We start from the raw sequence: 18297 nt of genomic DNA on the forward strand, positions 1-18297 counted from the left end.
GTGCATCACATATAATATAGCATAGAATGGCCCATCAAGAATCTGACGCCTTTCCTGCGTGGCCCGTCTTCCCCGCCGCATGCAACCATAGTTCCTACTCGGAACGTTTCAGCCAAAACGGAGCCGACTATGGAAAAGAAAACCGTTCAGAGACCAGAGTTCCTGGTCGCTTGGCCCCATAATGGCTGCCCAGTGAAAAGAGTGGGAACACCAACAAGCAACAACAACACACACGACACTTTTTGGCCCAAAAAGACTTCACTTTTTTGTGATGGACTCTGACATTAATCACGCTCTCTTTAGCTTAAAATTTCCATCGTCAATGGATGGAAAACAAGGTCTCAAGAGTAAAGAGAAACCATTTACATACGTAGAGATGAATGATACCTTCAGTTCAGCTTCAGCCTACAAGGAAGTCTTTTGTTTTCCCCAGTCCATGAAAGACATCAAACCTCAAAGTTACATAGAAAATATATGATTAGGAAACAGAGTACCCAACTTCAGAACCCGTTCCCAAGGCCTTGTTCTAGGTACTCCGATTAAAAAACACTTGAAAAGAGATGCCTTTGGCTTCATTCAACTTCAATCCCCTGGCGGTGCCGCTAGTTCCGACTCTTGCACTTCTCCATGGCCCTCGGAGCTGCAACCCAACAGATTGAAGACTTCATCACAGCGTTTATGTGGAATTTTGTAAACATGAAGCATATAACATGTTGATAACAGGACGAAATTTTTTCATCAATGAAACAATCAGGTAGCTAGAAGCAGAAAAATAGGAAAGATAACAATAGACTACACTTGGCCTTCAAAGTCTAGGCCACCAACCAGTAAGCAAGTCAACTCCAGACTTGGGCGCTTAAGTTGTCTGAATCAATATTGACTTCTGGGTTAGCATCTATCTACTCCTACTGACTAGGTTCATATTATGCTGAAGTTCCTCCTCCTAATGGCTTTTAGCTTATCGACATGATAAAACCATTCAGGCAATTCAGTTGGCAAAAGCATCATGATGATCTTCCTCAAGGTCATAGACATTAATTTAGTGGGAAGTGGTGGCCGTCATAAAGGGTAAATTCGGAAAATGCAAATGAGTAACAAATGTGTACAGACACTATCACAGATTCAAATCAGTTCTCCAGAAGGAGCTTTTGCCCATGTTAAAGCTCCAGGGCAATCAAGGCAGACCACCATCACCCCTCCCTACCCCCCCCCCTTTTTTTTATCTGCTTTTTTCCTCTTTCCTTTTTTCTGCCTGCTTTGAGGGAGGGGTTTGGCGTGACTGATGGTCAAGGACCTGTTCCTGTTTTGACGTTGAAGGTCAAAGGGCAGATCATGGTACCTTCTTGGTAACAAGAATACCATAGAAAGGTTTTGGATATATCAGTAAATACCTAGTCCAATTGCCTCTGAACCCTTCATGATCCTCAGCCTTCTGCAAGAGTCGGTGAACATCCTGCAGCAACAACAAAAGAAAATTCATATGGAGATACACAGCCTTGAAAAAAAAATGCAGAGGGCAAGAAAATATCACAAGGAAAACTACTGTTTTCTCACCAAACAGTCAAAGAAAAAGCAGAGGATACCGTTTCAACAGCTAAAGATAACATATAAAGATTTCATCATTTTATTGAATTAACGCCACAAGAGCAGTTAATAATATGTAGACTGAGGTCGCTAAGTACGTAATGTCAAATGATACAAGAATTATGAGATAACCATGCCAACTGCCAAGTTGCAGTTGAGATGGTTCTAGACAATAATAGACAGAACAAACATTTCGTTTTCTTCTCTTATTTTTTCCCATTTTGCTTTTTTTCCAGGTTAAAGGATTCTCAGTAATTGGTGATACTTCTGTATTTTATCTTTCTTTACATAATTTTATGCATTTCTGCTGCATACTTGCATCAGATAAGTATATAGTATCAGCCCCGTTTTGAGAAATCCCACCAAACCAGAGAATGGATATTGAGATTGAATGGTTTGGGTGTGGGATGATTTTACTCATCTTACTATAAAACTCTTGTGGGATTTTGGCAAGAAAATCCAAGTACATCAAATAGAGTTTGTACTTACTGCCATGGAACATCACCAACGAGCATCCAATCACCATCTTTGTCCTCGTAAGTTAGAACATACTCAGAACCATGGAGTAGATCCATCAATCGACTTGCACTTAGCCCATCTCGACCTGGTACTCCATGAGAACCACACTGCCCTGGAATATCCATGCAAAAGCGTAATCAACACCTTTTTCATATTATGAGAGTGAGTGTGAAGAATTATTTGGAACTGTCATAAATCTCTGAAATACTTTGGTAATCAAAGAGAAAAAGGAAAGAGGAAGGAATAATTGAAAAATTCAATGGTCACAATCCTGCTTTTAATTTAAATTTAGCACAGGGAAGGTAGAATTGGTAAACCTAGGAAGACATCATGACTTGACAGAGGCATTCGTTTGTGCAGTCTTCTACTTCACAAAGATTGTTATTATAATTAGAGAATATAAGAGAAAGAAATGAAGCAGTCCATGTCTTCCGCATTCTTCAGTAATCAAAATGTAAATTATTTTTCTGAGTTACAGGCTATCCTAACTTCTATGGGAAAATTGTATTAACAGGTTTTCATCTTAGAGTCAAGCATTTACATAATCTTGGCATCAAAATAAATCATGTTAAGGCCTTACAAAAACCACGTAAGGGACAGGGGAGATTACCAATAGTAAAGCAGCTGAACATCTTCTCAAGCGCTGCTGAAAGCTCTGTATAGCTGCCATAGGTTTTGAGATCAACCTTCCTCAGATATGGAGCACCATCCATGCTAACCTTAACGTATAGACATCCAGCAGATCCTGACTTTCCTTCAGCATCATCATTGTTCTTTGCTGGGTTGGTAGCCATGGTGTTTTTCCGAAAAGATCGAATTGGTGGCCATCCTACAACTTGAGCCCTGCTCAAGGAATTAAGAAAAGAAAACAAATTTACTTAAGTCGTTCGTGTCTGAAAGTTCACACCAATCAACTCCCTCTTTCCCTCTGAAATCAGCTCAATAAAATGCAAGCACAAATACAGAAAAGTAGAGAGAAAGGTTGCATCTAGTTGAAATAAACCAGGCGAATGCATAGACGTAAAGAACCAAAGCATAGAAAATTTGATAATATTTCATACAAAATTCAATCCCGTATCCAATGAGGAGCTTCAACATCCCATTCAGAAGAAGGAAACCATTGTCCGTCCAAACAATGTGTGGCGAATTACATTAAAACATATAAGAAAGAACAAAAAAGAGATTGATCTGCGAAGTGAATAAAGAGGGGGAGGGAGAGGGAGAGTACATCATAGAGAAAAATTAAGAAACCCATGAACAACTCTGCCAAATTTTCTCTTGCCATATAAAGCTGCAATCTAACCGACCCGATATGGTTGGTCAGACAAGGCTTACTTGAGTTGTATGCAAAGCAGCAATCTCAAAAATTTACTTAGCTGAAAGCAAGAGAAAATGAACAAATACGTCGATTTCTCCCCTTTCACAGGTTAGGTATGCATGGAAAAAATGTGGAAATGGAACTAAAAGGAAATAAACTTACTTCGCAGCAGGAGCAACATGGTCATTTGCGGCAGAAATCTGGGGCTTCTTGTCCTGGACCGGCTTGGGCGACGGTGGAACAAAGTCTTTGAGCGCAGGAACAGCCGAAGCCGGCTGCTGGTTACTGTTTTCCAAAACAGCAAGAGACTTGCCACCATTTCCACCTCTCGGAGAGAACAATACAGCTCCTTTCCCCAAATCAACCTCAGATCCACTAGGCGCCCCAGAGAAAACCCATTTCCCAGAATCATCAATAGCGTCAGAGAATCCCCTCTTAGCCCCAGAAACAAAATTTTTCAGTACACTAAGTGAGTAGCCGTTCTTATCCTCCACTGTCCTCCCCAAGAGGGAAATTCCAACCCTAGCATCAGCCTTCCTCTCGGGAGACTCAGAACCAGGCAACCCAAGTCTGAGCTCAGTCTCTTTGAGGTTTAGTGCATTTTTCTTCTCCTCCTCTTCGGTAGAAACAGTGGAGGAGGAAGAAGAAATCTTCTCAGAGTCTTCCATGGAAGAAACCTCTGATAAGCCTATGTAATCATGTTCTAAGGGCCTAGACATTAAACTTCAACAGCAAAGGCACCTAAGTACCTGACAGAAGAAACCAGAAAGCATAAAAAGAATATGCACAAGAAGAAGAAAGAGATTATTTGAACCAGAGTCGAGAGAGCAGAGCAGGATAAAGAAGCTTTCGGGACCTCTAAACGAGCCGGTTTTAGTTGATGTATAGAAGAGAAGTCTCGTTGGCCCTTCTGTAGGCTTTTTATTATTTTATATTTTCTCTCTACAGCAACAGGGAGGAGAAAACCGAAACAGTTTCGGTTTGGGGAATTTTTTTATCGTAATTTTCTTTTGGTTTTTTTCCCGATTTTCACCCTTTTCGGCAACCTCACCGACAGGTTACTGAAACCGAACGTTTCCGGCAGTCTTCCGAAATAATGCTCATTTTAATTTATTTTGTTCGGACGAAAAAGTAAAAAAGTGATGCTAAGATACGCGGATGAAAGCAGCGCATTATAGCGAGAGTAAAGAGGAGAGAGAGAGAGGAGCAGCTTTGGAGGGAACCGAAACGAATCGCACGGAATCGGAGATAGAGAAATAAGAGAGAGAAAAGGCGGGAAGGAAAAAATGTAGAAAGGGATTGAACGAATGCTGTCTCCTGATTCTTTTTTCTTTTCGGATTTTCAACTCGACAAATTTGCAGATCCACGATTATAGTTCTTGGAGATTTGGCCTGCTCTGATCTCTTGTTGAGATTCGCCAGGTAATTATTTTTAGTTTTTTAAGAATATTTCGTCGCACTTGAAGCGTGCAAAAAAAGAGAAAAAAACAAAATTAGGATTAAAGTAATGCGGGTGGGAAGAGGTAGAGGCTTGAACCGAACGGAGAATGAATTCGAAACCCTAGAGAAGTTGAAGGAAATTGCTGGAAAGCTGACACCACTCGAACGTAGAAGACTCAGAAAAGAAAAACAAGGACGGAGAAAAGAAAAAAAAAACGGCAGTTGAGATGCAGAACGTTGTCTGTTTCAGGTTCAACGATCTGACTTGGAAAACCTGAGTTGTAATCTTCACCATCCCAGACCAGACCAGCGACTGAGCGAGCTCTCCCCCCCAAAAAAAATCCTGTTTAAAGTTGATATTCACCAGAAAAAAAAAGGCATGAATAAAATAGTCGATCTCGAGAGTAAAACCTAGAAAATCAAGTTGTAACGAATCTGAAAAAAAAAATATGCATTGGATTGATGATTAAAGATCAAACCAGGAAAAAAAAGGAAATTTTCAAGACAATTTGATTAATTTTAGGGTAGAATTGAAGAGTTCAACATGTGATCTCGAAACCCTGAAGAATATTCACTGCATTATCATCTGAAAATTGTACTTTCTCTTTAATTTCTACTTTTTAATCGTTTTTACATGCGGTAAAACTGTGATAAAAAAGTGGAATTGTTTTTTCCTTTAACTTGAAATAAGTCAGCGATCGGAGGATCGATCGGAGTAACAGCGGTCCAGAAGCTTTGTTGGGTTGAGATTCAGCAACGACAGGTACTGTGGTGGTCAGGGCCCAGGGTCCCGGTCGACGGCTCAACGCTTCTGCCACCGGCTACTACTTTTGGCATCTCCCGGCGTTCCGATTACGAATCACCACTCGTGCATCGCCGGGCGTGAAATGAAAACAGGAAACCGGATGAGGCATGAAATTGAGCGGGTCCATCCATTACCCCTATATGGACCGGGCATGGATAACCCGTTTGTATACTCACAAGTCACACCCTATGAGATAACCCGTTTCTTATCCTCTTTTTATCACTGGATGAACGTCTGAACCGAAATGGCTAAATGGCATGTCAGCGTGGTTATTTTATCTACCAAAAGAAATTTAATGCCTTAACCCCCCCGCCCCACCCCCAACAAAAAAGGCCAACTAATAAGCAATTCAGTTCAGCCAATTCAAACCCGGACCCTTAATTGTAAGGACTATCCTATTCAGATATTCCTTCTTAATAATTCAAATTTTTTGGTGTTTTCCACCTACAATATGGTCCACTGTTGGCTACTGCTCAAGGCAGGAACCATCTGTGTCAGTCTTGGACCCAAACTGGACAAGACTCATCCAGAAGTCATGAGCCGTCGGCCCAAATCCAACTTGATGGAACAGATCCACCACTTTACAGGCAGGATTTGAGATTCTGAGGCATGGAATTAGAATTCCTTACCTTTTGGATTTTGACTTAATTTCTACATTATTTTGCAGTTGAATTTCGTTTATTGTAAATTAACAGTACATGGACACTTGCGTAGACATGTATTAGTTACGGTTCTCCTTCTCGTATCCAGAACCAGAAGGCACCGGTTCTCTATTGTGTAAACAGGGCCTATATATGGGCCAGGATCACTCCGAGGCCTGAGCCACACATCTTATTGACGAGCCCAAAACCCCATGAATCAACTAAAGAAAGGAAAGCACTTCAATGGATGTGGAATGTCCAGATTGTTGCCCACTTCCATTTCTTCAGAAGGTCGAACAAAATAGCCAATAACTGTCAAATTGATCACCTAAATTTGGTGGGTCGACAAAGATAAGTGGGTCCCATAAACCTATAAGTTACAACACTAGCACAGATATATTTCATTGTTTGCATTGCAGCACAGCTTTTGCATAAACTCTAACCCAAAACCAGGATTAACTCTAATTGGACCACAACCCACGTGAGTCCAATCTGGTTTCCAAGGGCTAACCCACAAAAGTACTTGTTTTACCCAGAGAATAACAACAACAACCGATCAGATTTGACCATTGTGGCCCATGATGGATGGCCCACACTTCAAAGTTGAAGCCTCTGAAGAGTGATATACACAGTACATAGGATTCCCTACACATACACTTGTATATGGTAATTTTGGTGGGTCAGATCAGGTTGATCATTCCGTTCATGGGCCAGGGAATACAAATCAGGTCGCCTGGAAAATACCAGCTTTCCAGTTACCTCGGCCAGACATATTGTTTTTTCCTCTTTGGGTGGTGGGGTAGGGAGAGGTTGGCTGGTTTTGAGGCCCGGTTTAGTGGGCCATATACATATATTAAAGGGAATCGGGTTCAGGTGCTTACTCAAATAGTCAAATTGGTTCCAGTAGTATCAAATATTCAAATACTCCAGTTAGTTGCGTCCTTGAATGGGCTTGATCGATAAGACATGATGGATCAAGTTCATCATTTCTATCCCTATCTGAAATCTGAAGGGGCCGAGTTACTTAGTTGGTAGGCCCAAAGCAGAAAATTAAAAAAAAAAAAAAGTGTACAATTACTTTGTAAGTCCAAACTCTATAATTTTTGAGACGGTCAGCGGGGCTTCCGATTCCAGGAGCTTCTCATTTACTCAATGAAGAAAATTCACCTATGCCAACCTATGTACGATAACATTGTCACACTTCTTCATAATTGGATCGGGCTGGGTTGGGTTGGATCGAATGGAAGCTGGTAGGGCCAAGCCCAGGCAACTAACAAAGCCCTTTAGCTTTTGGTTTTGGGTTTGGGAAGGACCCCATTGGCATTGGCTTATGGCTTAAGCTATTCCTGGCTTAATACGCATACTCTGGACTCTGGAAGTAGAGACGTTTTCACGTAATTTTCCGGGAATAACAGAGGTCGTTTCTGACTTGCTTTAATTGGGTGATTTGTTGCTTTTGATTTTGGAAAGCTTTAATTTAATTTAAATACGCGTTGGCTGGAAGCAAAATGGGCTTTTACAAGTATACAAGTATCAGTTTCATTCATAAAAGCAAGAAAGGGATGGTTGATAGATATCCCCCCGATTCGTTAATGGAATCTGTCGGGGGGTTCTTAGACAGAAATACTCCTGTGTCGTTTTCAGTGGCATTTCTGTAAAATTCCTTTTCATTGAAACACATTTTATATTACGGAAATTTAAAAACAAAAAAGTCGGAGTCGAAGAGCTCGCTCGCTGCCTGAGCGGCTGAGCCTGTTATCCAATGCAATGCTCCGTCCGTAGAGGCACTGTGGGTACTGGGAAGTGGAGGCCCACCCGCTGACCCACATCCAGTAATAAGTAAATACCCATCCAGAGTCCAGACTGCAGAGACTGTCTGGTTCGTTGTAGTTTGGCCTGGCTCGTACTTCGTAGTTCGTACCACCAACTAGCACCATTCACCATAGAGCTGAGAGCTCTTCTTTGAAATGAGCGTGTTTTCATTAAAAGCCATAACAATAAACGTCACAATAAAAAAAGTAAAAAGTAAAAACCCTTTAGCTTTAGGCATTCCCGTGAGGAAAGCACTTTATCATTGATAATATAATGAAACTGTACTTGTGTACATGATAAGTAGCATCATCCACCATTCAATTGATTGACCCACGACCCATCAACGTGACGTGAAATTGACTTTATGAATTCTCTTTAAAGCCCAACGGGCCAAGAATTATCAAGAGTAGCAAAAAACTGTACTCTGTTTATCTCCTGATCAAATCTGAGCTTTATACTCAAAACCGCAAAAAAAAAAGAAACCCATTAAGGACATATTGATAAGAACTCCAGCCATGTGGGTTTTCAGATGGACCCTGGCCTGACCCATTTTAAATGTATGATAATACACTATTTTCGATGCAGCAGACCGGAATTAAATGGATCGGGTCAATCAAATTGTCTACATCATGAATATTTTGTTTTGGGGTTATTTTACGTTTTGGTTGACTAAGTTAAGCGCATCAGGCATCATCTGACTCATGATGAGAGAAAGCTGATGCCTGATTCCCGAAAGTGAAATACTGAAATGGGCGTTTTTTTTTAACGGAGGCATCTTTCACCCTCTCCTCTTAAATCCTAATCCCAATCCTACGCAGCTCTACGCTTTGGTGGTATCAATTGTGGGTCCTACATGCCGCGCACGATTGCTACAGTGAGCCCCACGCGGCTCAAGGACAAGGTAGATAATTTACGGAATTACGTTACGTCGTTTCTTCTCTTTTCCTTAACCCTTATCCAACAGTAACACCAAAGGCTGAAAGGTGACGGCAAGGTCCAACCGTCCAATTACTGAATTACACCTCCATCCAAAGTCCAAAATTCTAAACCCAAAAACAAATGGGCCTTTGCCCAGCTGTTTCACAGACCCATTAAACTTGGGAAATTGGGATTTGACTTTGAGGAAACAAAGAGGAAAAGAAATTGTTAGCAAGAGGTGATGGGATGGGGAATAATATATAATATACAGAGAGCTGGATGGAGTAACACTTGACGATTGATTCTTGGAGAGGCAGGCAGGAGTAGGACGGACTACGGAGACAGGATGAATCTTATTCTAGCACGCACCACCTGACTCCCAGAGTCCTGAAGCTGCTTCAACAGTAACAAGTGACCGGAATCGGCCTACTTTCTGGTTTCTGGTCCAATGCGCCATTATTGAATGAAATATCAATATGTAGCATTTTTGTGGTCAATAGCTTATTTACTTACACACTAGCCACGCATGCGTGTGGGACCCGGCACCAGCAGTACATGTGTATCACTTTAAAAGTTAAAGTTTAAAAGATGCCTTCTTCTGAGACAAATGGGCTTTCACATCCTCTTTGGGCCGGACACTGCTGGGCCAATCAAGATATGCCCCCGTCAGCCTGGTTGTGGGACCCATCATGGACCAGCTCACACTCATGGCATGATGGGTTTTATGTGCCTGTCTGTGTGTAGGTGATTGGCCCAATACAAGAACCATGGAGGATTTATGCTCATGAGTTCATGGCTGATGCCCATCATCACTGTACTTCCAAATTTGTTTGTTTTGAGGAGTCAAAAGAAAGAATCAAGAGAGAAGGACACGAGGTGAAAAATTAAGACTTAACCTCTTTTCAGTTTTTTGACTCCTGTAAATCAATGGACAGTGGTTGTTTCTTGAATCAAATTATGACAGGTCTCATAGTGTAGAGGATGATGATTCCCCTTCACCAATCACCATTGATTTGATAACCTCTGAACAACTAACCCCATGGTCTACCGTCTGCCCTGGGCGTTAACGATCACGTCACTAAGAGTGGAACTGGAAAGCACAACAGAATGACCTCCCTCAATTTGCATATCTCTGTTCCTGGCTAAGATGGATGATAAGCCAGCCAAAATCAAGTGTCAAGAGGGAGAGGATTTTGCTTTCTGGAGGAGACTGTAGCTGATGGGATGGAAGGTGGAAAGCCTGTGTATCAAATTATCAATATCATATGGAGATTGAAGAGTAACTATCCCTTAAGAAATGATCTTTTGCAAGTTGAAGTGATGATTAGGAAAACAATGAATAACAAACTTAAAGTGCTTACCACCTGAGGGGTAGCCCAGTTGCTGCGTTGGATGAATTGTCCTATTGGTGGTGCGGTTTCAAATCCCTCTATTCTTATATCTATAAGAAAAAGAATTATGTGATTATTTGAGGTTGTTGATGTAATGTATTTTTTACTTCAAAAAATAACAGCCCCTATGGGGGTGTCAGGCAATTATTAATACAAAAAAAAAAAAAACTTTAAAGCACTCATAATGTAATCGACCCCATATAGTTGGAACAAGGCTTAGATAAACATGTTAGGTAGGATTAGAATGTTTGAACATAAAAAAAAAAAAAAAAAAAAAAAAAAAAAAAAAAAAAAAAACCTAAAATTCATAAAAAACTAAATAACTATAAAGAATATTTCAATGGGTTAAAAAATCAATACATATCGTACAATATGCACCAATATGTTGCAGTGTTTTGAAACCTTATTATGTATTAGTGAGCATATTCTCTAGGAAGGTAAGAAAAGTTTATTGCCATGCATTTTTTACCGAAAGGTTAGATCATGGATAGGATTCAAGGTCCAGTCACATGTTGGATGTAATACTTTGTACCTGCAACGGTGGGTGGGAGGGTGTCACAATGAACACAAGAATCCAAGCTTGACGTTCTAGCCCAGTTATGGACACCACCAGATCGACCCCATACTCGATGTGCTTCCACTAGGGGATCCAAAAGTATCACCATGAATTATTTGTAGGCCCAGACCACGTTCACCAGTAACCATTCAACAAAGGATGCAACATTGAGATTCGAGAATAACAGGTCCAATGACTTTGACTTCTTACACCTACTAATGACCACAATTATAAGGCCTTAATAACGGCCCACAAATAGGGGTGTCAATTGAATTGGATTTGGTCTGATCCGATCCAGTCCAATGTGAGTCCTTTATAAATGGATCAGGTCTAATCCAATGAATGTTTTGGACTAATATGGACCGATCTAATTCAATGTCTGGACCGCCCAATCTGTTCAAATTCATTTTGATTTAGATTGGTTTCAACCTAAATCCGATCCATTGACACGTATTCGTATCTTATATCAATGGACCAGATATTGGCTTAATACAACCCAATCCAATATAAATTTGTTATGAACGGACCAAGTCCAATCCAATCTAATAAATATTTTGGACTGGATCGGTCCAATCTAATATGCCTTATTGGTCTGTCCAATCTGCCCAAATTGATTTTGGACTGAACGGGTCCAATCCAAAACCGGTCCATTGACCCCCTTACCCACAAACACATGTCTGCACGCATCAATGAAAGTTTTATCCAACAATTCAACTGAACTACAAGACTACAGCTTGTCTCGTGCGGTCTAAAAATACAAGAAAATGTGCAAATTGAGAGGGACCGATAAAAGGGGTGAAAATTGAGACGTAGTGAAGGAGTAAATATACAAGAGAATCTAAACAAACATATGTTCAGTTAAGAAATATAAGTGTGTTTGGCAAGTTTTTTAGCAAGATGTTCCAGACAACCCAAATAGCCAAAAGGCATACTTGAGTTTTTGGGGTCTTGTTTTATAAAGATCAAAATCCTAGTCTGCTGCGGTCTATCAGACTGTTAAATGAAAGATTTTAGACACGGAAAGTATGATTTTCAGCCATTAAAAGCTTTCATGAGCTTTCTGGGGCATGGGTCTGTTGAGGGCCCGAGAATAGGATCTCGTACGGGTCGGTCCACGGGGAAAACCTCCTGTTTTCCCTTGTTCCTTCCTGCTCGTGATGAACCTATCTTGATGCCTTCGGTGATTTGTCCAAGAGATCACCAACTCTCCTAACTCACTCTTGACTGAATAATTTGATATCTCATTCAATAATGGGGTCTCCTTAAATAGGAGATTACAAGAGTCCTAATCAAAGGGAGTCTCCTTGCTAAATAGAGAGACTTCCAGTTCTATCTTGCTAAGAATAAGATAAGCTAATCCTAATCTGATAAGCTACTAACAAGATAAGCTAAGCTAATCATAATCTGATAAACTATTAACAAGATAAGATAAGAGATAAGAACAATAAGATAAGAACAAGCAAAATGAGCTAATCTAATCTAGATAAGGCTGCTGCTGCCGAACTGGGTAGGATGAGCATCACTGAATCCTTGCTGTTACTGGCGATGGGCCCGGGGCCTGTTGCTGCCGGCGGCGATGGTACGTCTTCCCGAGGTAGGCGTCCATAACATTACTCCCCTCCTGGACTACGAGCTTGTCCTCAAGCTCGAAAGCTGGATATGTGGCTTGGAATTCTGCCAATGGGATCCATGTGGCTTCTGTTGGTGGTAGATCACACCATTCCACCAAGACTTCAAGGATTCCACGATTGAAACGAGAGCGGGTGACAGTTTTAGGCTGGGGAACCAGTTTGCCATCTTTCAAGTGTGGCAGGGAGGGAACTTGGTCCGGGGGAACACCCGTAAATGGTTTCAGCAAGGAGATGTGGAAGACATCATGAATGCGGCTAGTCTCTGGCAATTCCAGCTGGTAGGCCACACTGCCAATTCGTCGCAAAACCTTGTAGGGCCCATAGAACTTAGGGGCCAGCTTCAGGGCAGCCTTGTGGCGCAAGGAGCGCTGCCGGTAGGGCTAGAGCTTCAACCAAACAAATTGTCCTGGATCGAACGACAGTTCCCGGTGGTGCTTATCATAGTGGAGCTTCATGCGGAGCTGGGCCTGCTGTAAGCGAATGCGGACGTCGGCGAGGAGGGCGTCGCGGTCCTGTAAGGAGTGATCGATTGCGTCCAAGCGAGTAGATCCGGGCTCGTAGGACAGCAAGCGGGGAGGATCCCTGCCGTAAACAACGCGAAAGGGAGTCATGCCGAGGGAGGAATGGTAGACTGTGTTGTAGCAGTACTCGGCCCAAGGAAGCCATTCCAACCACCGTCGAGGTTGATCGCCTATGAAACTGCGGAGATGCATCTCGATAGTGCGGTTAACCACTTCCGTCTGACCGTCGGTTTGTGGCCGGTAAGCTGATGAGTAGGCCAGGGTGGTGCCGTGTAGTCGAAATAACTCTTTCTAGAAGGCACTAGTGAAGACCGGGTCTCTATCGCTGACGATGGATTCCGGCAACCCATGTAAGCGAAAGATGTGTAAAGAAGGCGAGGGCAACCGAAGTGGCACTGTACGGGTGTGATAGAGGAATGAAGTGCGCGTATTTAGAGAAGTGGTCGACTACCACAAAGAGAACTGATTTGCCCCCTACGTTGGGAAGTCCCTCAATGAAGTCCATGGAGATGTCCGCCCAGATCTGCGATGGGATGGAAAGGGGCTGAAGGAGGCCTATCGGGTGTAGGTTTTCCCATTTGTGCTGTTGGCACGTGGAGCAATTCTGGACAAAATCTCGAATAGAAGTCTTCATACCTCGCCAATGGAAATCAGTCCGGACGCGGTGTAGTGTTTTTTTGAATGCCCTCATGGGTGGAGTTATGGATGCTGGTGATGATGGTGGGAATCAACGGGCAGTTTGCTGAAAGATGGACTCGTCCCTTATACAGTACCAACCCGCCGTGAAGTGACCAATCGGGGTCGGCCGTGCTGGTCTGGATCTTCTGCAGTAAGAGCGACCATTCCGGGGACTGTGGTGCTGCCTTCTTAATGTCGTCAAACAGAGAGATCCGAGGTTGGGAAATGCTACATAGAACCATCGCGTCTTCTTCTCGCCTAGACAAGGCATCAGCTGCGCGATTAGAGGATCCCGCCTTATATTCCACCCGAAAGTCAAACCCGAGCAGTTTGCTAACCCAATGCTGCTAAGGGGAAGTGGTGAGACGCTGCTCTAACAGGTATTTGAGGCTGTAATGATCAGTTTTGACGATGAACGACCGCCCCCACAAATACGGCCTCCAGTGCTGGATGGCTCGGGCAAGGCCGATTAGTTCGCGCTCATAGGCTGGAAGCTTCAGATGCCGGTCAGCCAATCTGTGGCTGAAGAAAGCGATCGGCCCTTACTGCTGTAGTATGGCCCCGATACCCACTCCGGAAGCATCGCACTCGACTGTAAATTCGAAGGCGAAATTAGGTAATTGCAGGACAGGGGTTGAAGACAGTGCATTTCGTAGTGACAGAAAAGCTTCATCAGCTGCGTCGTCCCACCGGAAGGAGTTTCTCTTCAACAGGTTGGTTAACGGGGCTGCCAACACTCCATAGTTCTGTACAAATTTGCGGTAGTAACCCATTAAACCGAGGAACCCGCGTAAGGCCTTGGCGGATTGAGGTTTGGGCCATTCTGTTATAGCCTGAATCTTGGAACTATCAACTGTTACACCCTGCCCATGGATGATGTGGCCGAGGTAAAGAACCTGTCGTTCCCCGAAGGAGCACTTGGATTGTTTCAGGAATAAGCTGTGTTGGCGTAGGAGTACGAAAACGGTCCTCAGATGGTGGACATGCTCTACCCATGATTTGCTGTAAACGAGGATATCATCAAAGAAAACTAAAACAAATTTGCGCAGATGGGGCTGGAATACCTCGTTCATTAGTGCCTGAAATGTAGATGGTGCATTGGAGAGTCCGAATGGCATGACTAAAAATTCGAAGTGGCCATGGTGGGTGCGAAAAGCAATCTTCTTCACGTCACCGAGAGCCATGCGAACTTGGAAATATCCAGACCTGAGGTCCAACTTAGAGAAATACTGGGCACCATGCAACTCGTCCAGCAATTCGTCCACAACGGGAATAGGGAACTTATCTTTGATCGTCCGGTCATTGAGTTCTCTATAGTCAACACAGAACCTCCACGTTCCATCCTGTTTCACCACCAACAGAACCGGCGAAGAGAAGGGGGAGTGACTTTTGCGTATGATCCCTTGGGTCAGCATCGCTGTACATTGTTTTTCTATCTCATCCTTCTGTAAGTGAGGGTAGCGATAAGGCCTGACAACGACTGGTGTTGAACCCACCACTAAAGGAATACGATGGTCGCAAGTTCAGGAAGGGGGAAGGCCCTTCGGTTCCTGGAACAGATCTGAAAACTCGGCAAGAAGTTTTTCCATGGCTGCCGGTTCTGTCTGGAGTGCATGAACCTGCGGTGTCTTTTCTTTAACCCTGTAACCATGCCATGAAACTTGCTTGCCATTCAGGTGGAAGGTCATGGTGAGTGCGCTGAAGTCCCACAAAATCGGGCCTAGGGTAATTAACCATTTGACCCCGAGAACAATATCGAACCCATCCAATAAGAGTACAAATGAATCAACAAGAATTAGTTCAGAATTGACCTATACTGGGACGTCCTTACAAATCCCTGGACTGTGAACTTTTTCACCATTTGCGACGGCTACCTATAGTCGCGGCCGGAGTTCCATTGGTAGTTTTAACTGCAGGGCTGCATGTTCACTTATGAAGTTGTGTGTGCTCCCTGAATCGACGAGAATGCACACCGGCCGACCTGCGATCTGTGCCTATAACTGCATGGTCTGAGAGGTTTTAATACCGGTGATCGCATGGAGAGAGATCTCTGGTTCGAATGTGACGGGTTCCCCTTCCTCCTCCTCTTGCTCGTCTATGAGAAGGCAAAAAAGCCTCTTGCATCCATGTCCTGCCGAGTGGAGGTCATCACAGTTGAAACATTGACCTCTCGCTCGGCGCTCTGCCATTTCTGCCCTGGTCAAGCGCTTGATGGGAGGAGTGACCATGTTACTGCCTGTACTTGTCACTGCTCTAGAGGTGGTGGTCGTGGGAGGCTTCATTTCCCGACTGGTAGAAAAAGAGGGGGTCGTTGCTGCTGGTCTTGGGGGCACCCACGAGTTCAGTGGACGACCCACATTAAAAATTCCGCGGCTGAGCTGCAGCTTGCGCTCAAATGCGCGGGCTAAGTTCATGGTTGTGACCAAATTTGGGGGATTCTGCATCTCGACATCCACTCGCAGGGGTTCTGCTAACCCTGCTGTGAACATATCCACTTGTTGGTTTGGTCGCACGGAGGATGCCCTCGCGAGGAGGGTTTGGAACTGTCACTGGTATTCAGCAACTGTTCTGGTATGTTTAAGGTTAATTAGCTCGCCCAGTGGGTTGCTGGTCAATGGGGGTCCGAACCGAAGAAGGCAATAGGATTTAAACTGGGGCCAACTGAGCCCAGGTTCTTCTTGCTCTAACCGATAAAACCAAAGTTGTGCTTCTTCTGTTAAATGAAAGGCGGCTAGGCTTACCTTGTCCTGATCATTTATCCGTTGATTCCGGAAGAACTGCTCGCAGCGATACAGCCAACCTAGGGGGTCTCCGTTGCCGTTGTACGATGGGAACTCCAGCCTGCTGTACTTGGGGATGATGGCTGCTCCATGGCCGACGGACTGCTGTTCGTCGGACGACTCCGGCAGATCTGGTCGGCGGTCGTTAGCTGTTGTCCCTCTGTCAGAGTTCCTTTCCCTGTTGGAAAGAAACATCTCCATTAGTCGTCGCAGTTCTCGCACTTCACCTTTGATCTCACGAACTTCGGAGCTAGTCTCCACGAGTTGGTGCTCAAGGTCGTGGACCCTGGAAGGTAGCTGCTCCAGATCTCCCATGACGCCTTGCTCTGATACCAAGTTGTTGAGGGCCCGGGAATAGGATCTCGTCACGGGTCGGTCCACGGGGAAAACCTCCTGTTTTCCCTTGTTCCTTCCTGCTCATGATGAACCTATCTTGGCGCCTTCGGTGATTTGTCCAAGAGATCACCAACTCTCCTAACTCACTCTTGACTGAATAATTTGATATCTCATTCAATAATGGGGTCTCCTTAAATAGGAGATTACAAGAGTCCTAATCAAAGGAAGTCTCCTTGCTGAATAGAGAAACTTCCAGTTCTATCTTGCTAAGGATAAGATAAGCTAATCCTAATCTGATAAGCTACTAACAAGATAAGATAAGCTAATCCTAATCTGATAAGCTACTAACAAGATAAGATAAGCTAAGCTAATCCTAATCTGATGAGCTATTAACAAGATACGATAAGAGATAAGAACAAGCAAAATGAGCTAATCTAATATAGATAAGGCTGCTGCTGCCGAACTGGGTATGATGAGCATCACTGAATCCTTGCTGCTGCTGGTGGTGGGCCCGGGGCCTGTTGTTGCCGGCGGCGATGGTACGTCTTCCTGAGGAAGGCGTCCATAACAGGGTCTTTCTGGCTTTTCCATCTTTTATTGCCAAACAGGAAAAAGACCAAATTTTGGTTTCCTGAACTCTGAAAAAACCAAAAGACCACACAAAAAGACTTGTCAAACCTTATAATATTTTGATAAACTATTTCAGTGGATTTATGGTATCCAACAAAACAACTGACAGCTATGATAACTAATAAAAGGCAAAAAAAAGTCAAGTACATAGTTGTATAGTAGGGCAAATTTGGGGGATGAGCATAACAATAATGGCCAACCAAAAAAATATGAAAATTACAGAACGAGCAATGGAAGCATGTATCAAGTATCAAGCAGGTAGCTGCCTGCTTGACTGCAACATCACAGCCAATAATACTTGAATAGAGGAATGAGGTTGACGCATTACATATAAATGATTAGGCTTGTGAATCATATCATTGAAAAGCATCGACACTCGGTGGGGTCACCATGTGGGATGGGTGTGAATAGAATCAATTAAAGCACTAAGATATCATATGGCATTTCATGGGAATAGCTTGCTTTTATCCAAGTAAATTTTTACTGTCAATAACTCTCCAGCCCCAGCTTCAAGCCTTCAACTTTATCTAGGTAACAAAAGTGGATCCAGGACGTCGTGGAGTTCTCTAGCATGTATGTTTAACTTCATGTGTATAGTTCAACTATGATATGGCATGGAAGTATTATTCCTTCTAATCTCTCATTTGAGAACACAAGGGATTTCCTTCATGCCTCTGCTTTAATTAGTCAAGCATCTAACACTGTTGAAACTTTAAAAGGAGATTCTGAACTTAATT

At 43.3% G+C, this 18297-nt stretch overlaps 1 protein-coding gene across 1 annotated transcript; it reads right to left on the bottom strand.

The window, feature by feature from the left end:
- Positions 1 to 239: 239 nt before the first annotated feature.
- PAP2 (phytochrome-associated protein 2) lies at positions 240 to 5209 on the bottom strand. The gene is made up of 5 exons (XM_010251334.3): positions 3584 to 5209; positions 2714 to 2946; positions 2074 to 2215; positions 1392 to 1453; positions 240 to 640 (listed from the first exon to the last, which is right to left on the bottom strand). The coding sequence occupies exons 1-5, from the start codon at positions 4138 to 4140 to the stop codon at positions 603 to 605; spliced, it is 1032 nt and encodes a 343-aa protein (XP_010249636.1). The 5' UTR covers positions 4141 to 5209; the 3' UTR covers positions 240 to 602.
- Between the last annotated feature and the right edge of the window lie 13088 nt (positions 5210 to 18297).

Source organism: Nelumbo nucifera, chromosome 8 (genome assembly GCF_055504915.1).
Source record: "Nelumbo nucifera cultivar China Antique chromosome 8, China Antique-T2T, whole genome shotgun sequence".
In the NCBI taxonomy this organism is placed as follows: Eukaryota; Viridiplantae; Streptophyta; class Magnoliopsida; order Proteales; family Nelumbonaceae; genus Nelumbo; species Nelumbo nucifera.

Coding starts and splice junctions, on each gene's coding strand:
- PAP2 (XM_010251334.3), bottom strand. CDS start 4,140: ATGTCTAGGCCCTTAGAACATGATTACATAGGCTTATCAGAGGTTTCT. Junction 2,216..2,713: donor GTTCAGCTGCTTTACTATTG/GTAATCTCCCCT, acceptor TGGATATTCCAG/GGCAGTGTGGTTCTCATGGA. Junction 641..1,391: donor TTCAGAGGCAATTGGACTAG/GTATTTACTGAT, acceptor GTTGGGTTGCAG/CTCCGAGGGCCATGGAGAAG.